The 19,623-nt window shown below is 47.6% G+C and overlaps 2 protein-coding genes and 2 long non-coding RNA genes across 4 annotated transcripts in view; 2 read left to right on the top strand and 2 right to left on the bottom strand.

The window, feature by feature from the left end:
- Nucleotides 1-5,592, bottom strand: part of AACS (acetoacetyl-CoA synthetase) — a 37,515-nt gene extending 31,923 nt beyond the window's left edge. The window contains exons 1-2 of the mRNA XM_002188690.7: nucleotides 5,331-5,592; nucleotides 2,555-2,658 (exon numbers count right to left, since the gene is read on the bottom strand). Coding sequence (XP_002188726.1) covers nucleotides 2,555-2,658; nucleotides 5,331-5,448 — 222 coding nt within the window. The 5' untranslated portion in view covers nucleotides 5,449-5,592. The remainder of the gene's footprint in view (nucleotides 1-2,554; nucleotides 2,659-5,330) is intronic.
- A 5,339-nt stretch (nucleotides 5,593-10,931) lies between these two features.
- On the bottom strand, nucleotides 10,932-11,691 carry LOC140685164 (uncharacterized). Its single transcript, XR_012058451.1, has 2 exons — nucleotides 11,549-11,691; nucleotides 10,932-11,386 (listed from the first exon to the last, which is right to left on the bottom strand). It is a non-coding gene; the product is annotated as an uncharacterized lncRNA (long non-coding RNA).
- BRI3BP (BRI3 binding protein) lies at nucleotides 11,602-14,081 on the top strand. Its single transcript, NM_001245784.1, is given in 3 exon segments — nucleotides 11,602-11,811; nucleotides 12,526-12,628; nucleotides 13,278-14,081. Coding segments are annotated over 2 exon segments (474 nt in total). The 5' UTR covers nucleotides 11,602-11,811; nucleotides 12,526-12,573; the 3' UTR covers nucleotides 13,697-14,081.
- Nucleotides 14,082-15,169: 1,088 nt separating this feature from the next.
- On the top strand, nucleotides 15,170-18,696 carry LOC140685163 (uncharacterized). Its single transcript, XR_012058450.1, has 3 exons — nucleotides 15,170-16,958; nucleotides 17,010-17,198; nucleotides 17,501-18,696. It is a non-coding gene; the product is annotated as an uncharacterized lncRNA (long non-coding RNA).
- Nucleotides 18,697-19,623: the final 927 nt, after the last annotated feature.

The following is a 19,623-nucleotide window of genomic DNA, read 5'->3' as shown; positions in this document are numbered from 1 at the left end:
CACAGCCACAGGGCACCTCACACACTGGTAATTCAAAATAGTTAATTGTAGAGCCAAATGTAACTGAAAAGTCTCAGTTTTTTATTCAAGTTCTCCATTTCTTTAGGATTAACATGATCCAACAACCTCATAAACCTGTATTAAATAACTCCCCACTTAGGACTAAGACATGCAAAGAATTGAATGCAATGAAAAATAATCCAAAAATATAGTCAGCTGAAAAAACTTCCCCCATCTTGAACTGATTAAGCCTCAAAATATTAAATACCCCTTCATAAGTCCCAGTTAAGACTAGCTTTAATAACACTGATAGGTAAAGAGTCCCTTAGCATTAGCCAGAGGTCTAAATTGCTTCCAAAATGTCCCTCTGCTTAGTGATTCAGCTGCTCAGCAGCACATTTCTTTGGAAATCTTTAAATAGAAGCTTTAGAGTTGAGTTTTTGCAAGCTTCAGTTAATACCCTCAGGTTCTCTCTCATGGATTGCACATACATTACAGAAACAGCATTCCTTCAGCCCAAGTGAAAGGCTCTTCTGAAACCCAAGCAAGCACCAAAATACATCCCATTCCAGAAAACCCAATAGTTTTATGCTTTGAGAGCAGGGTATGTATATACTGGAGGCAATATTAAAGTTAACTCTTAAGCTAAACTCACGCAGAAGTGCACTACTGCATTACTTTATTTCAAACATATTTTCTAAAAGAGGGAGCTCGGATTTCTTTGCTCCTAACAATTGGCAAGAACTGAGTTATAACATCAATATTAACTCAGGCTGCACAAATGATTTTTATACTAACATACATTACTGCAGCAATTAGAAGCTGCTCTTAAAACTGACTCATTTCTGACTTCCTCAGCTTGAAGAGAAGTGAGCAGAATGTTTCCAACATTTTCCAGGACAAGATCCAAAATAACTGGTTATTTTTTTGAAGTGGGAAAAAAATCCTTCCCAGAGCTTCCAAGAGCTCCACAAGAACAAGGAGCTGGACTCACACTCCAGTATTTTCTGCCCAGCTAACACCTGTGACTCCTAGTTAAATTCAAGCTTGGGCAGTGGTACTTTGTCAGATGAACAACCTGATCCCTCCCTCAGAGGCCCCTCCACAGGTGTCAGGGGCTTCTCACAGCAAAAGCAGAAATTCAGACACATCCTTCATTCAAAACCAGCTGCCTCTAAGTTGAATTTCCAGTGCCAGTGCTGCCCTGCCAGCACAGCTCTGCTCATTGAAGTTCCTCTGTTCGTGTCACAGGTGACAGATGTCAACTGCTACAGAGCAACATCAGCACATCTACATCCCATACTTAGAACTTTTACTAGGATTAAATAAAATCCTGGCTGCTTCTATTCTTTGTACACAAGGCTTTATAGTTTTTCTCAGAATGACCCAAGTCATTTTAAGAAATGGAAGTAGGAGCTGTTTCACTGCTTGGGAACGAAAGTCAACTCTCTTTCATTAAAAATTGTATTTACTTCAAAACATAATGCTTATTTCCAGCAGACAGCCAGGATCAATCTCTAAGAAACTTCAAATCAAACTTTTTGGCCCTCTAGCTACTAGAGACCAGCTCAGTTACTCTGACAGTTCCCAGAGTTTGAACTAGCATCTACAGAAAATGTAAAGTTTAAGTGTTGATAGGGCTCAGACCACACACTTCAAAGCAGGCTAGTTCTTACACTCTTGCTACATTCACTCTTCTGAAGGGTGGGTCACATTAAGTAAGACCTCTGAGCACGTAGTTCCAAGGCAGGAAGAACCACTTGATCTAATCTCATCAGTACAGAAATCAGTAAAACAGGAAAAGTCAAAAGAAACTTGCCAGTCCCCTCTGCAGGACTGCCACTACTCTGGGGTTCTGGAACAGATGGACTCCAGGCATTAAGACAAGCCCAGTCTTTCCTGCTAAATCCCAGGAAGGTTCCACTGCATCAAGGTGTTCATAGCCCAACATCTCCCTCAGATGGAAAACCACAGGGTGATGCTGATATCCCACACCAGGGCTCCGTTGGCAAGATCTGCAGAGTCACCTTTCTTCCAAAGGAACTCTGTGGCACTGTCTGGTATTCCACCCATGCTTGTGCTCAACCACCACCATTCCCCCAGAGATATTTCAAGCTTGCACCTGACTGCAGGAGCTTCTGTAACCAGTTCTACAAAGCCAGAGGGCAGCACATGTGCTTATCAGGCGAAGTGACTCAGGAAAGGCAAACATGAGCTTGACAGAATGCCAGCATTTACAAAACCAGGATGATATTCCACCAGCACAACCCTAAGGCAGTGCAATGGCAGACTCTCCACAAGCAGCCAGGAATGACAAGGTGTGCAAGAGCACAAGGACACTACAGAACTGCTTAGGAGAACAAAACTCAGGGTTTCACCGTTCTAAAGTGTACCAGCAACAGAACACCACCATCCACCACACCAGGAAATTCAGGACTAGGCCAATTCCTTGTATCACTTCCCAGAGTTCCAAGAAGAGGTCAAAAGGTTGATTGTAGCATCAGTTTATTTCCTCTCTGTGTTACACTTGCTGCAAGATAAACAGTGAACTTACCTCATCGTAGAGGCGAGAGCAGATGATATTACTGTACTTCCAGAATTCTGCCCAGAAGTCTGAGTAGGATTCCACTGACCACTGGTATAAATCATCATAGTTGGCTGGAAGTAAGAGATACGTGTCAGCATTATGCAGAGAATTACAGGGATCAACACAAACTACAATTAGGGATATCCCAAATAAAGAAAATGTGTGGTCAAAACTATTAGGATGATAAATCTGACCACGGAGAGGATCACTTCTGCTTGAAGCAAGTGACTGCAGAACCAGCAGAGTCCACCTGCACACCTGAACAATGGCATCACTTCACCTGACTGTCCTGAGCCATTTGCCACTACAGAGACAGAGACCTTTTCTAATAACACCCCCCTCCCATCAGTGCAACTGAAGATGAAACAAGTCCTGCTTGTTGACACTTCCTATCTATCAACAGGATACTTTCACACAGCAAAAGATAACCAAGGCTTCCTGACAAGGGATGTTTGCTGCAAGGTCCCAGTCTGGGGCCAAAGGCCTCAGATGGCTCAGGGACACAGAGATTAGAGGCACTCTTTATCCAACTGTGGTATCAACAACACTCACAGGAAGTACATCTAATTTTCAGTGAATATGAAGTCTGACAAACTGCAGCGCACCTCTTCATGCTGAAACAGCATGAATGAAGTTGAACAATATGCTTACTAGCTAAGTATTAAAACCATGGCCTGTCATTAAGAACATGCAAATAAGCAGCTGAAGTCTTACCTGATTGTGAGGCACATGGAGTAACCTGAAGCACGCATAACAAACCCCAAAATTCAAACTAAATGCTGAATTTAGTGTAAAACAGTTCTACGTATGAATAACTGAAGCCAATTCCCACTGCAAGCTTGGAAGTGACATTCCCTCATCGTGTCCACAGCATCTGAAGCTATGCCAGCAACCAATTAAATGTTTCTGCCATCAGTGACAGTAAGTTTCCTGCTCTGCCAACTGTTCCCTGTTTGATGCTTTCAGCTAAACCACTCAAAGGCATTTTCACCAATTATCTCTGGTTTTTCAGCCTGTTATCCAGCCAATTGCTGCAAAAGTCATCTTTGCAATCCCTTTTCTACAAGGAGAACATCTTCCAGCTTTTTAAAAGAAAAATATTCAAAACCATCTCTGCACTGTTACTCACACTTAGCCCCTGCTTAACTGTTTCCCCACCCAGCCTGTCCTTTCCATCCCAGTGAGATTATCCCCTTGGTATTATTGATAGACAAGGCAAAGACTCTCCTCCATAACACAGATTTTATCCACACATTGCCCAAATCCCAGCCTCTACACACCCTTTTTACTCTCCAAAGTTACTCATCACTACCCTCTACTCCACACTTCAGCTGCACAGAGATAAGACTTGACACAAAAAGAATTCAATTTTCCACTTCCTCCTTCAAAACCCAATTGTACCACCTGTTCCAAATCATTTGATACGTGCAAGAAGCTGCAGGTCACTACTAATTTGGTTTCTTACAGCACAGTTTGTTCCAAATAAGCTTCAGCATGCATGTCCTTCAGGGCACAGGCCTGTTACTCAGCAAGCAAACACTGCATTTTGTTATTACATTTCCAGGGCCCAGCAGAACCATTGTCTAAGGGACCATATTGCCCTCAGAGTCCACATCTTAATGTTGGAGAGCATCTATTCTTTGTTGTGAATAGCACTCACGCCAACAAGCACCAGTGCAAGCCTAATGGAAGCTGACAAAGGTTTCTAAATATACACAGGAGTCCACCTTCCGACAGAGAAAGCCACTTCCCAGTGGGATGAAAAGAGTTCTGGTTGTTTCAGCCATAAACACAGGCAGCCCATCTGAAACTGCATTTGCTCGATTGTATGCTCACACCACTGACACACAGACTAGACTGACAAACTTCCAAGCGACTTGCCAAAACTACTCCTTTCACCCTTCATCAGAAAATGATTACAGGAAAGCTACACAAGCAGCCCCAAACACTCAGTGAAAACAATATAAAATGAACTAGTCAGAACTGAAGGGTTTGATTTCTACACACACTGGAGTTTACCCAGCACCACTAAATCCTGACAGCCTGGGAGACACGGAAACCTACAGCCAGCACTTATGGAAAAAACAATACTCTGGAGATGGAAACACCTCAGGACATCAAACCCCTGCTCAAAGCGGGCCTCATTTCAGAGGCAACAGGTTATTTCCAAGTCAAAGAACCACACACACCTTCACAGCCACACAGGTATTTCTGAACAAGCACAAAGCAGGGATGGCAGCTCAAGAGCCGTGGAAGATGCACAGCAGCTTCTATGCATCACCATTCACCTCCCAGCGTACCTGTCATAAGACACGTACTCTTCTCGTTGAAAGGACCATAACTCCACTCTGACATGCTGCTGAAGGATCACGCTAAGGCTTACAGCGATCCCGCCTGCCCACATCCCGCTCCGGTGCCGCTGCTGGCCGCACACCGGGAGCCTCGGCAGGCAGCGCTGCCCGGGCTGCAGCAGCCACAGCAGCAGCCGCAGGTAAGGCTGTTTGCCCTTCCCATCCGCACATACCTCCACTCCCGCGGATGCTGCCCCGAGGCCTCCGCCTGGGGCTCCAGCAGAGCATCCCACCCACAGCTCTGTGCCCACATGCCCGGGGGGCACCCACGGGGACCGGCACACGGATGGGCCTCACTCCCAGCTGCCCATGCCCACGGTGAGAACACCCCGGGGAGGCACAGCCCGAGCGCGGCCCCGGGAAGCGCCCGCCGGCCCCCGCCCAGCGCTCACCCAGGCGGATCCCGCAGCTGCTGGCCACGGCGGCGCGGAACCGGTCCATGTGCGTGTTGCGCTTGGTGTCAGGCTCCCACATCACCTGCGACTCCATAATCTCGGGCTCCCGGGACATGCTGGCGGCGGCAGTGGAGCGAGGCGAGCACCGTGCGTCCCTCAGGCACCGTCACGGCCCGACCCGCAGCACTCCGGCCGCGCCCCGCCGCTGACTGCGGGCTCCGCTCCGTGCGCACGCTTTAAAGGCGACAGCGATCGCATCACTCCGTAACCCTCCGCCGCACAGAAAAGTGCGGGGCGGTGCGCCCCGCCCGCCGAGAGGGCGGCGGGGACAGCGGGGAGGGACAGCGGGGACAGCGGGGAAGGACAGCGGGGACAGCCCGGGCAGAGCGGGGTCACCGCGCCGCAGCCCCGGGAGGTGCGGGATGAATGGAGCAGCGGCCACCCGAGAGCCGCCCCGCAGTCCCCGTCACCTCTAAAGGTCACCAGACGCCGCGTCGGCACCGGGAGGAACCATCACTTGGCGCTTTACGCCTCAAAATCGCCGCCGCTCTGTTTGTTTTTCCCCCGAGAAAGCGTGAAGAAGTAGCAACAAGTGTTTTTGACCCAAAAATGAGGCGAGAAACGCGTTTCTCCGTGGCCTCGCCATCGCAGCTGCGCTTGTGTAACGCTCCCAGCCTACACCGCTTGCGCCTTGGATTAAAACTTAATATTGCTGCTCTGCTTTCTGAATGTGGGCTTTGCGAGTGACCATCGAGATTTTGCAGCAACCGATTTTGGTTGGAATAAAGCACTTAACGTGAAATTCACTAGTCCGTATCTTTAGGGGTCTTTTAGAACCTAAACGACTCCACGATTCACAGTGTACCCATGCTGCTTATGTAACTTATTTTCAAGGTCATGGTTTTGCTTCTAATTCATGGAAACCTCAAAAATGGGAATTTGATGGGAAATTATGCAGACATACTGTATATGAAAGTAAAGTAAGTGTAGTAGATTGTATGCTTGCTCTGCATGTCATTCAGATTTTTGTGCTACCAGAATACAACTCCTTTATTGAATTTGAAGGTGATGAAAACGTGATTTAAACAATCCACAGTTTTGATTTGCCTCGAGACAGACCTTAAATCTGATGTATTTTTAAATAACTCTCCCCAGAGCCTAAGAGACTCAGGGAGGCAGAATGGGAACACATTATCTGCCCGACATGCCTCCCTCGCCTTGGCAGCACTCAGAGGTCAGTGGAAGTGTGAAATCCGCGGCCGGACACCTGCCAAGCACGGAGATAAGGGAGAAGGCAGGATGGGAGCTCCAGTGTCCAGCTGCCAGAGGGTTCAATGGCCTTGGGAGCTTTAGCCTGTTCTGGGGGAACTGCCTGGAGAATCCATCTTCTCCAACCTGCTGAAGAGATAACTTATATTGGTTGCCCGCGTGTCATGTAGCAATGGATGCACCCACACAGGTTTAAAGCTCTGTTAGTGTCATAAACACTTCACAACCCAAAAGGGACTTGTTGGAGTATATGCGTTTGTATTCGGAGTCCCCCACGATTCTTGACCCTCACAGGCGAAACCTGGTGTATGTCGAAACCCGATTTACAGGTAAAAGGATGTGGCTCGGCCAGGAGATGGGAGATGGGCCATGGCTGGAGAAATACGGGGACACCCAGGCGCTGATCATCGCATGAACGACGCAAGATGGATCTCATGGAAATCCTCGGGCAGATACATGTGAGTGCAATACCTGTGTATTTCATCAAGGGATTCAACAACTCCCAGACACTGAATTGTTCTTCCTCATCACCAAAATTGAAAATCTTACTAACCTATAGACTCTGAATGGAAGAAAAGACTAACTGCCGAAATCTTGGCCTCAGGCAGAATTTTCCCTATAAAAACCTCTTGTGCCAGGATGGAGGTGTGTGGGCATGGAGGAAAACCTCTGCTGAGCCTGACCTCTTTGTTGCACACCCAGCGCCGACCCCGGGCTCGGCACTGTTCTTTCCTTGTGGCTAGATGGAATTTGATTGCAAAATAAATATTTTAAATTTTTTTAATTTTAATTTGGCTGGACAAATTTTCATTTATAACCCATCCGTCCATGCCGTGACCCCGCCGCCGCCGCCCCTCAGGGCCGGGCGGGCCCGCGCTGCGGACGGATCCCGCGCGGGGCACGGCGGCCCCGACGCCGCCGCACCTGATTGGCTGCGGCGCGCCTGGCCCCACATCAGCCCAGAGCCCGCTCTCCTCGCGGCTGGCCCGGCACGCCAGCACTGACCAATCGGCGCAGAGGTTTCTTAAGCCTCTCTGCCTGCCGACCAATGAGCGGCCGGATCAGCGGGAGGTGTGCCCAATCAGAGGAGCGCTCTCATGGCGCTGGGCGGTTGGGGCAGGGGTCGCTGCGCGGCTCCCCTCAGCGCTGAGGCGATGGCGGAATTGCCCGTTTTAGGATAAAAAACTCAGTCCCTGAGTTGATTGGGCTGGGAAAGACGTCTGAGGCCATCGAGTCCAACCTCTGACTCAACACCACCCTGTCAATCACACCACGGCAGCCTCGTGCAACCTTTCCTGGAACATCCAGGGCCGCTCATTCCCCCACCTTCCCCAGCAGCCCGTTCCAATGTCTCAAACATCCTCTCTGCCAAGTGTTTCCTCCTAAAAGCAGCAGCAAAACCGCCGCTTTCTCCTACCCAAAGAAAATGAGCAGCTAAATCACCTGAAAGGGGATCCAAAAATCCTCTCGCTGAGCTGAAAAATGTGTAATTTAGAAAGGACTGACCCGGTTACAGCTCAGGGAGGAAGGGGGATGATGGATTTGCTGTTAAAACTGGGCTTTTAAGAAAAATATCTAAAGATTTTGGATTTTTTTTAAAAAGTCCGGCATACAGAGCATCAGCCAGCTGGTTAATGAGTCTGGATAAGAATAATAAATTCCTGGCTCATTTCATGTTCATGATCTCTGCAAGCTCTATATGGTGTCAAGAGTACAAGTAACCAGAATCAAAATCAAAGCTGAAAAATGTGTAATTTAGAAAGGACTGACCCGGTTACAGCTCAGGGAGGAAGGGGGATGATGGATTTGCTGTTAAAACTAGGCTTTTAGGAAAGCCTGATAGCACTTTCTTCCTTATTAGCAGCAGTTTTACTATTGTGTCCTTTCTTCAAATGGGGTTATGCATCCATGTTCCCTGCTTTCATTCCAGTTTTCCCTTATCCACACCAGTTTTTCCCTCTTTCAAAAGTGATTTTGAAAAAAGCAGAAGAAGGAAAATTAAACAAACCTTTAATGAGAAAATGGGCATTAACAGGACTGCAGTGACCATTGCAATTAGTTTGGAGACTAGATTAGGATAGCCAGAGGAAAATAGCCTCAATAAGATTAACTGGAATTGTCCATTTCCAAATCTTTTTAAGCCTTGCCTTATGCCTTCTAATAGTAATAAAAGGGTAGAAATGAAATCATGCTTTCAGATTAGATTAGGGGCTGTTCAAAAGATGCTTCAGAGCTGGTGAGCAGCAATAATGCTGCTGATGGCACTACCCCGCTGTGGGCTCGGAGGTAACCTGGAGTCACCTGCAAGACTAAACTGACTGATGAAATGCCAGAATCTATCAGATAAAAGTTTTGTAATAATACCTCAGGGCAATCTTTGCAATGTGCCAAGGCCTGACCATGATCCCTTGAACCAACAACTAGATTAAGATATCTAAAGATTTTTGATTTTTTTTTTTTTTTAAGTCCTGCATACAGAGCATCAGCCAGCTGGTTAATGAGTCTGGACAAGAATAAGAAATTCCTGGCTCATTTGATGTTCATGATCTCTGCAAGCTCTATATGGTGTCAGGAGTACAAGTAACCAGAATCAAAATCAAAGGTGTTTGGAGAAAAGGAGAAAGAAATAGAAAAAGGAAAAAGGAAAAAGGAAAAGGAAAAGGAAAAGGAAAAGGAAAAGGAAAAGGAAAAGGAAAAGGAAAAATGAAAAAGGAAAAGGAAAAAGGAAAAGGAAAAAGAAAAAGGGAAAAGGAAAAGGGAAAAGGGAAAGGGAAAGAGAAAAGAAGAAAAGAAACATTGACAGATTGCAAGAAAAACCTAATGGGGAGGACATTAAGGAAAAAAGGCCTAAAATGACAAATGGTCATAAAGAGATCAGTTATGACAGGTTGAGGCTATGAAATGAAGCAAAGATGGAAATACAAGGGTCAGTGAGGTTAAGAACTGTAACATCAGCTGGCTTCCTTTAAGGCCATACTTTTTTGAGTATAATGATGAAAAATAAAAAGAGATCTGCTAAAACTCATACCCTTAGAAGGCCCCAATTTTTTCTAAACACTACTCAAATTGTTGTTAAATCCCTTTCTCTTGAGTAAGACAACTAACCAGAGTTTTTAGTGCAGATGAAGAAACAGAGAAGCACACTCATGCCTCCTCTGTACAGTGAGACCCTCACCAGAGGACCTTTCTAGAAACCTCCCAGCTCTCCTCATTAAGAAGTCGAGTGTGGCTGAGATTTGTGTTTCATGCCATGATGCAATGGATTATTTGAGCAGACACTGTTTGGTTTATTTAAAAGAGCAGGGTGAAATACCACATAATTTCATAAGAGCTGGGTATTTGGAGAGATAAGCACACCTGAAACGGCCTCGTTGAGACAAGTCATGATATCAATGAAATACCAGGAAAGTTTCCCAAATTGTCCTGACCTCTTGCAAAGGGCAGCCACTACCACAGGCCTCTGGAACTCTGTGAAGAATTGATGGGAAGAAACAACAGGCACTTTGGAAAAGGGATTTTGAGGGGATTCCACCATGGACATTCACACAGAGAAATATTTGCACAAATAACCCATTGAACCATAAGCAGCACGAGGGAAGGCCATGCCAACTTGAAGCAAATCAAAGTATTATACCAGGCACAGAAAGCAACACTCATGACAGCAAATTATCATCAGGGTTTTTTGTATCATGAGACTCTTAACATGCAAGAAATGCCCCAGAAGCTGATATTTAGCGTGTGCTCAGAGCACAATGTGGAATTGAGGGCAGATAACCAGAAACCTCATAAGAACCTCCAAAATACCTCCAAAAATCAGCTACCAACCTGTTCTGGAAGAGCATGTGGCTTCAGACTGTACACAGGTATCAACAGATCAGCAAAACTTAAATGAAAGCAGCCTTTATAAATATATAAAGCATCTATATCCTGCTGAAATTGAATCCTAAGTACCTTCCTGGATGTGGGCCCATCCTTTTCCAGGGCCAAATAGAAAACAATGCTGAGATGTCTGGGCTGTTCTGCTAAATGTGAAAATAAGCGCTTTGGCCAGAATAAAACTGGGGAAAAGGCCAGAGCAGAGATGTCTATATTCTAAATGTCTACTCAGCTACCTGTCCTAGCCTGAGCCACACGGTTTAAACATCAAGAACATGGAGTATAAAATCAGCTCCCGCAGTCTCTCCTCCTAAGAGATGCTCCAAACCCCAAATCATCTTTGTGGCCTCTGCTGGACCCTGTCCAGCAGCTCCTTATCTCTCCTGCACTCAGCAGCCCCGAGCTGGGCACGATGCCTTGAGAAGGCTGATCTAGAACAGAGGCTAGATGGAGTTACAGAACAAAGCAGGGATTTATTAAAAGGATCTCCTCCATGGATCCACCTTGGGCAGCACCACTGCACCCAAAAATGGTCACAGAAAAGACGAGTGGTCAGGGGGGGTCTCACACTTTTGTAAGTTCTGCTCCATTTGCAGCCTTGGGCAGCACAAGAGCCCAGCTAGGGCTACACCCAAAAATGGTCACAAAAAAGACGAGTGGTCAAGGGGGTCTCAGACTTTTGTAAATTCTGCTCCATTTGCGTATTGGAGTTAATTATCCAGTTGTAGCGTTAGCTCATAAAGTCCATCCTTCTCGTTTTTCTCTCTTCAGTCCACATTGCTTATGCTCTTGGGGCTGAGATTTGGATCATTTATCCTTGGTGCCCAGCTAGAGAAGGAATTGCTTTATCCAGAGAATCCAGCTTACCAACACGAAGCTCAGAACTACACCCCAAAGCAGCACAGAACCTGACAAGCAGAAACGCCGCACCCTGAGGCACAGCGCTCCGGACGCGCTCTCCGTGCCCAGCCCAGAGGAGCAGAACCCTCTCCCGGCCTTTCCCGGAGCCCTCTCCCGGCCCTTCCCGGTGCCCTCTCCCGGCCCCGCCGCCGTTCCCGTCACTTCCTCACCCCCGGAGCTCCGCCCGTGAGGGGCCGTTGCGGCCGGCGGGCGGAGCTGCGGCGGGGCGGCCATGGCGGCGGCGCGGCGGGTGCAGCTCCGAGCGCTGCTGCTGCTGCTGCTGCTGCTGCTGCTGGGCGCGGCGGGGCCCGGCGCTCGGGCGGCGCGGAGCCGCGGGGCCGACCGCCAGAACAGCCTCCGCCGCGCCGCCAGCGGCCTCTACCAGGGCGTCAGCGGCCTCTTCGGCGAGGACAACGTGCGGGCCCTGCAGAAGGTGAGGTTGCTGCTCGCCTCTCTCCTCCCCGTCCGGCTGCTGAGCTTCTCCTCCCTCCCCAGCGGTGCTGCGGTGCGGCCGCAGCTCCGCGCCTCCGCCGCCCCGCGCTGCTGGAGCGGCCGCGGCCTCGGCCCGGCGCGCAGCAGAAAAACGGGAGGCCAGGCGTGCAAACTGGGGGAAATCGCGGCTAAATGCTTAAATGTAGGTGGTGTGAGTGGGGAGACGGGCAGGCCGACTGAAATCCCCGCTGTCCGCAGCATCCTGTGCTCGTGGGCATGGGAGCTGTGCGTTCCTCCGTGCCTGCCATCCTCAGGCAGCAATAAATGCTGTTGGATTGACCTCTGAGTACACCTGAGACTGCTGGGGACATCTCTCAGTTGCTCGATAAACCTAATTCTTTGGTTTGCTTTACTAGTTGTTGGTCATAGGGTTTTCTCTAATTTACAAAACGATAGTAAAGCCAATAAAGTGCATTTTTAAGTCTTGCCAACGTATATATTTACATTCCAAAATATCTACAGTAACGATAATTGCAGTGCATAAATTCATGATTCACAGAGCTAAAAAAAATTCAGATTTACCATTTTTACCGTGGGGACTACAAAATAATCTGCAATTCTTGCTTAATTAATTATAATTCTACCCATGACAAATAAGTCTCAAAGTATTATTTAGGAATTGAGGATTTTTTTAATTTTCAATTTTATTTCTCAGTTTTTCTCAAGGTTGACAGAGAGGTTTGTGAATGGGGTGGATGTATTAATGGACACATTCTGGAGAATATGGACTGATTTGTTAGATGTTCTTGGAATTGATGGTAAGTGTGATGCCTGCTCACCCTTGAACTGTCTCAGCCTGTATCAGTGTTTACAAGCGAATGGGAAAACAGTTACATTTTATCATGCTGCTTAAACATCCATCAGTGGTGTCTCTGCTTCACATGGCTTTGATTTTCCTGTTAGTATCTTCAAACAAGAAGACTGAACCCCACCATTCCATTTCTGTATGTGTATCTACAGGATGTGTAGAGAATGAATTACCAGTCACGGCTGGTTCCTTGGTGTCATCATTAAATGGATTCACACAGCCAGGAGCAGTGCAGGGAACTCAATGAGGACCAGAGAAAAGAAAAATGCAGTTGAGAGCCTTTAGAATGTAGCTTTGACAAAGCAGGATCTGCGGCCCCAGTATGAATTTTGACCTCAGGCTCTACAGTGGTTTGTCTTTAAAGAGCCTTTAGCGCCTTTGCTGGATTGAATTCAGTTGAATCGCTGGAGCTGAGCCAGTGGTTTGAAGAAGGTTCATCCAGAAGTAGGTGAACCAGCTTTACCCTTTACTTTAGAAAACACATCCGTGACCCCACTGCTGTGGGGATTTGACCCTTTGGAGCTGTGCTCATGTGTTTGCCCCATGCCACCTTCAGCCCACGCTCATTAACACCCTGCACATTTCCCTTTGTTTTTCAGCCTCCAACCTGACTCATTATTTCAGCCCAGCAGCGATTGCCAACAACCCGACCCGCGCCCTCCTGCTGATCGGTGCCATTTTACTGGCCTACTGGTTTTTATCTCTTTTCCTTGGATTCTTCTTCTATCTGCTGCACATGCTGTTCGGCCGCTTCTTCTGGATCGCCAGGGTGGCCCTGTTCACCCTGTCCTGTGTGTACATCCTGCAGAAGTACGAGGGCGACCCGGAGCACGCCGTGCTGCCCCTCTGCTTCGTCGTGGCCGTCTACTTCATGACGGGGCCGGTTGGGTTTTACTGGAGAAGAAACAGCAACAGCAGCCTGGAGGAGAAGATGGATCACCTGGATAGTCAGATCAGACTGCTGAACATCCGCCTTTCCAGGGTGATCGAGAACCTGGACAGGGGCAGCGAGCAATGAACCCGCCCCTGCTGACCACTCTGCACCAGCTCTGGAAAAATCCTAAGCACTGTCTCATCCGAAGTTACAAAGCAACAAAACATCACATGGTAAAAAGTGTGCGAAGTTATAACTTTTCATCGTGTCTAAGACTTAATTTATCTAGGTTAAACACTCAGCCGTTAGACTTCTAGGAGAAAGAAAAAACATTTACAAAATTCAGCTGTATATTCAGAGTTTTATCCAGTACTAGAATTTTCTCAGTAGATAAACGCTTACTTTTACAAGCATTTAAAAACATCTTTTGTAAAGTTTTTATAAAAGCAAATTGAGTAGTCTTTCAGATATTGAAATTGAGTTAAACATATGCAAATTTGACACTAACAGTTAAAAAGAAAAAAAAAAATCTCAAGCTACCAAGCACTTCCATTGAGAAGTAACTGCTGTGGGTCCATATTTTTTCTTCAGAGTTGTGAATGTTTTTGTGTTTGTGTTGGCTTATTCCATTGCCTTGAAGTTGCCTTTCATAGAGTATCAGATGAGGAATTTTCTGGTATCCAGGCCAAAAAATTCACACCATAGCTTTTAACAGGAGGTGGGGAATGAGGGAGAAGGAAGTTCTGAAGTCCTTAAATGCCAGTCCAATGTGAGGAAGCACACGTGTGGCATTTTATCATTGCATTTCATCCCAAGAACTTTAATTTGTTAGTGTCTGGAAGGAAATCTGCTTTAATAAATTGGCACAGAAGGAAGATGTAGCGTGACAAATTGTAATTCATATTCAATCTGCACAGTGAAGCATTTTCCAGGCTTAAGTACATAGACTAAAACATGGTTTTTAATCTCAGGACCCGCATACCTTCTCAGAAAAGGCAGCAGATAAAACACGTGCAAATGTATTGTTGCTTAAAGCTTTCTCAGGACCAATCAGCGGCAATAAATTACCTTCAGGAAGATCTGGATTTTTTTCTAAAATTACAATAGTTTTTTAGGAGCTTTTTGCTTGAAGTCTATGTCCTCATTAGGTTTTGGGAAAAGCGAGTCACCTTTCAGAGGAGGGTGTAGGAAACGGTTCTGTTTCAAAGCCGTGGAGCTTTGGAGCGATTTTATTTTGCAGGATTTCTGTATTTCTTAGAGCTAACGAGCTTGGTAGGGCATCACTGGCTGTGCTAGTTTACTGAAACTAAGGTAACCTCAGGGAAGGAAGGCTGGAATGTGGTTTCACCTGGAAACAGCAGCACCCAAGAACACAGAGGTGAGGAGGGAAGGGAAGCACCTGCCCCTAGTGATGAGCACAGTTCTGATAGCACGAGGGGTAGGATGGAGCACAGCTGGAGCATTCCATATTCCATAGGGTCCAAACGAACAACTACATCCAAAAACGCAACAAAAATTGGTCTGGGATGGGGCCTGGCTACCAAGGAAGGGAATGAGGAGGAGGAGGAGGTTCCCCAGGTGTGCCTGCCAGTGCCAGCTCTGGTGGGACAGGCTGGAGCAGCTTGTTCTTCCACTGGGCAAAGCTGGATGTGATGCTTAACTGAATGTAACTGTGGGGTGAATTTATTTTTCTCTTGATGCTGAAGTTTAATGTTCTTGAAATATGTGTATTACTTGCCTAACCTCTTTGGGTCTGTGTGTGGCATTTCCATGGGGGTTATTTTTAAATCCATGTTAATGGCCTTTACTCCTGGTGATCACTTTGGTTCAACACGGTTGAAGTTCATATGCACTTGGCACGGTTGGAATGTGTTTTAATTTTTTATGTCACCTGTAAATCCCCCTGCACCCCATTTATTAACAAGTACATGGCTTAGAGTTGTTGAATAACTGGTTGTCACAACTTAAAATCTTTCCTGTGATCAGATAGGGACTATGGCAACAAATAGTCCCTTTTGTCAAGCTGAAAATGTAAATTACAGTGAATTCCTTTTTTCAGCTCATTTTCCATAGTATTAGAGTCTTCTCTGTAGACTCAGTTCTCCCTACTGTTGTGCACAGAGGGCTGGGCTGAAACGCCAGCCTGGAAATTAGGAATTGACTAGTAAAGCTTGTCAGGTCTTGATGTGTTTTGCCAAATTTGAGACCTGAGGACCAAAGTTTGCAAACCTTGCTCGTGTCAGTGGCTCCATCGCCTCCTTAGGACAATGTGCATGGGTCAGTTTGCATAGATTGTATTTTGTGTAATCCATATTTAACTTTAAAGTTAAAAATACTGAACATTTATATATTAAGAGTTGTCTATGATAAAGATTTCTTTGAAAGTATTATAGAAATGTTAATTTGGATTACAGTTTCTCCCTGTCTCATTCTAATCATTTATCTTAGTTTTGTAAAATCAGCCCTCCTATATTGATACTCTTTATTTCGATCACCCTGCTGCTTGAAAAATTGTATTTTTATATTTACTTGCATCCCATGTATAGCAAAATGTTATGTGAAAAGCAGTATATATAAAATTGGGTATTTTTAATCAGTATTTTTCCCAGCACTCAGTTTTCACGTTAGTCAAATTCAGAAGTAATGATTTTTTTAAAGCACAATCTAATCTTATATATATGTGTATATATATATATATATATATATATACATATATATACATATATATATATAAATATATACTTTAAAAATGCTCTGTATTTTTAAACATGCACTGTAGTGAAAGCGCTTTTGGGGACATGAATGTGGTATTGTACTTAATCTCTTTCAACTTTTGTAAATACCTTTTACAAGTGTTTTCCATACTGGGCCATCTAGTTTATCCATGGAGGATTTTGCTGTTTTTTAGAAACCCGTGCCTGTGGCTGCACTGCTTTTGTATCCCACAGAGCATCTCAGAGACAGGCAGGGCTCTGTGTCACCTGTGGGTGACACCTGCAGGGGTGGCACGGGACAATCCTCAGCAGTGTCACTGTCCCAGGGCAAGGATGGCACGGGACAACCCTCAGCAGCATCACCTGTCCCAGGTGGGGACAGCACAGGACAACCCTGGTAGCTTCAGCTTTTTGCTGTGACTTGATGGAGCTCTGCAACAGCCACGTCCGTGGTGCCCTGCTGGGGCACAGGTGACACAGGGACAGCCCCACCTGGCTGCTCCTGCAGGACAGATCCTGCTCCTGGACCTTCCTGTGCCACTGGAGAGCCCATCCCTGTGTGAGCAGCTGGCACAGGCGCCAAGGATGGGTCTGGCTGCCCGGGATCGGGAACTCACCGGGGTTCTGAGGGTTTTCAGCTGCCTGCTCTGGGAGCCAGCCTCTGGAATCCTGCAGTGTTCCCATTCCTGAAGGTTTTCAGCTGCCTGCTTTGGAATCCTGCAGTGCTCTTCCCATTCCTGAAGGTTTTCAGCTGCCTGCTCTGGGAGCCAGCCTCTGGAATCCTGCAGTATTCCCATCCCTGAAGGTTTTCAGCTGCCTGCTCTGGGAGCCAGCCTCTGGAATCCTGCAATGTTCTTCCCATTCCTGAAGGTTTTCAGCTGCCTGCTCTGGGAGCCAGCCTCTGGAATCCTGCAGTGTTCCCATTCCTGAAGGTTTTCAGCTGCCTGCTCTGGGAGCCAGCCTCTGGAATCCTGCAGTGCTCCTGTTCCTGAAGGTTTTCAGCTGCCTGCTCTGGGAGCCAGCCTCTGGAATCCTGCAGTGCTCTTCCCACTCCTGAAGGTTTTCAGCTGCCTACTCTGGGAGCCAACCTCTGGAATCCTGCAGTGTTCCCATTCCTGAAGGTTTTTGGATGCCTGGTCTGCAACCCAGCCTCTGGAATCCTGCAGTGCTCTTCCCATTCCTGAAAGTTTTCACCTGCCTGCTTTGGAATCCTGCAGTGTTGCCATTCCTGAAGGTTTTGAGCTGCCTGCTCTGGGATCCTGCCGTGCTCTTCCCCTCTGGCAGAGCACTCCAGTGCTGGTGGTTTGGGTGTCACAGTGCAGTGTACACACCCAGTACAGCTCAGTGCTGGTGGTTTGGGTGTCACAGTGCAGTGAGCACACCCAGTGCAGCTCAGTGCTGGTGGTTTGGGTGTCACAGTGCAGTGTACACACCCAGTACAGCTCAGTGCTGGTGGTTTGGGTGTCAGTGCAGTGTACACACCCAGTGCAGCTCAGTGCTGGTGGTTTGGGTGTCAGAGTGCAGTGTACACACCCAGTACAGCTCAGTGCTGGTGGTTTGGGTGTCACAGTGCAGTGTACACACCCAGTGCAGCTCAGTGCTGGTGGTTTGGGTGTCACAGTGCAGTGAGCACACCGGGTGTAGCTCAGTGCTGGTGGTTTGGGTGTCACAGTGCAGTGAGCACACCCAGTGCAGCTCAGTGCTGGTGGTTTGGGTGTCAGTGCAGTGTACACACCCAGTGCAGCTCAGTGCTGTACTTGTAGCACCTCCTTCACGTGGTTTGCTTCTCCAGACTCGTCGTTGCATCGTCGGTGTGGAAAATAGACCAGTATCAACCTTTGCTCTTTGGTGATGTATAAGTGTTTAAGTGTGGTTTGCCTCACATACTGATCTGTATTTGGCAGCTAATGGTGTTAAGTGACCATGAGTTCTCTTTGTCTGGGTTGGAAAATAAAAGGTTTTATTGTATCCGCATGTATTTTAAACTTTTTGGATAATTCCATCGACCTGTGATGACAGCACATGTAAAAACCAATCCTTTCCTTTTATTCAGAAGTTCTATTTGCTGTGGTAGCACTTGTTGTTGGCACTGATGGTAGTGATTTCACATCCTGTTTTGTACATCAGGTTTTATGATTACAGTGTTTAAGTTTGTACAACTGTTTATGTAAAAATGATTTGGTCTGAAGAGATGCCGTGTGTTCACTTCTGATCCTAGACACATACGAGATCCTTCTGGTAATCCTGTTAACTAGTTACAATATACCAGACTTCTTTTTTACAGAGCTTTACATGCCTTTATTTATTCCTTTATCGGACCATCCAAACCATGTACTCCGTAGTTCAGTATTTGTAGACCAGTTTCACAAATCAACTTAAGGTTAATTGTGGCAAAGCTTCGAATAAATGTTTACTGAGACTTTGCACTGAGCTGCGAGCGCCTGGTGAGGCTCTGAGGGGTGGGGTGGGATGGGATGGGAGGGGAGGGGAGGGGAGGGGAGGGGAGGGGAGGGGAGGGGAGGGGAGGGGAGGGGAGGGGAGGGGAGGGGAGGGGAGGGGAGGGGAGGGGAGGGGAGGGGAGGGGAGGGGAGGGGAGGGGAGGGGAGGGGAGGGGAGGGGAGGGGAGGGGAGGGGAGGGGAGGGGAGGGGAGGGGAGGGGAGGGGAGGGGATGGGATGGGATGGGATGGGATGGGATGGGATGGGATGGGATGGGATGGGATGGGATGGGATGGGATGGGATGGGATGGGATGGGATGGGATGGGATGGGATGGGATGGGATGGGATGGGATGGGATGGGATGGGATGGGATGGGATGGGATGGGATGGGATGGGATGGGATGGGATGGGATGGGATGGGATGGGATGGGATGGGATGGGATGGGATGGGATGGGATGGGATGGGATGGGATGGGATGGGATGGGATGGGATGGGATGGGATGGGATGGGATCCACAGGATGAGGATGGGTGGGAAAGGAAGGGATGGAATGGGATGGGAGGGGAGGGGAAGGGACGGGAAGGAATGATGTGGGATGGAAGGGGATGACGTGGGATAGGGTGGGATGGGATCCATGGGATGAGGTGGGGTGGGAAGGAATGGGATGGGATGGGATGGATGGAATGGGCTGGGCTGGGATGGGATCCGTGGGATGAGGTTGGGTGGGATGAGAAGGGAAGGGAAGGAATGAGGTGGAAGGGGAGGGGGAGGGGAAGGAATGGGATGGGATGGGAAGGGATGGGGTGGGATCGGGGGTCCCGGAATGGGTTCTGGGGGGTCCCTGATCCTACGAGAACGCCCCGCCCCTTTCCCGCCCTTTCCCCGCCCCTTTCCCGCCCTTTCTCGCGAGACCGCGGTT

Source organism: Taeniopygia guttata, chromosome 15, assembly GCF_048771995.1.
Source record: "Taeniopygia guttata chromosome 15, bTaeGut7.mat, whole genome shotgun sequence".
Lineage (NCBI taxonomy): Eukaryota > Metazoa > Chordata > Aves > Passeriformes > Estrildidae > Taeniopygia > Taeniopygia guttata.
The sequence above is the reverse complement of the archived record's forward strand: the minus strand, read 5'-3'. Positions and strand labels throughout refer to the sequence as shown.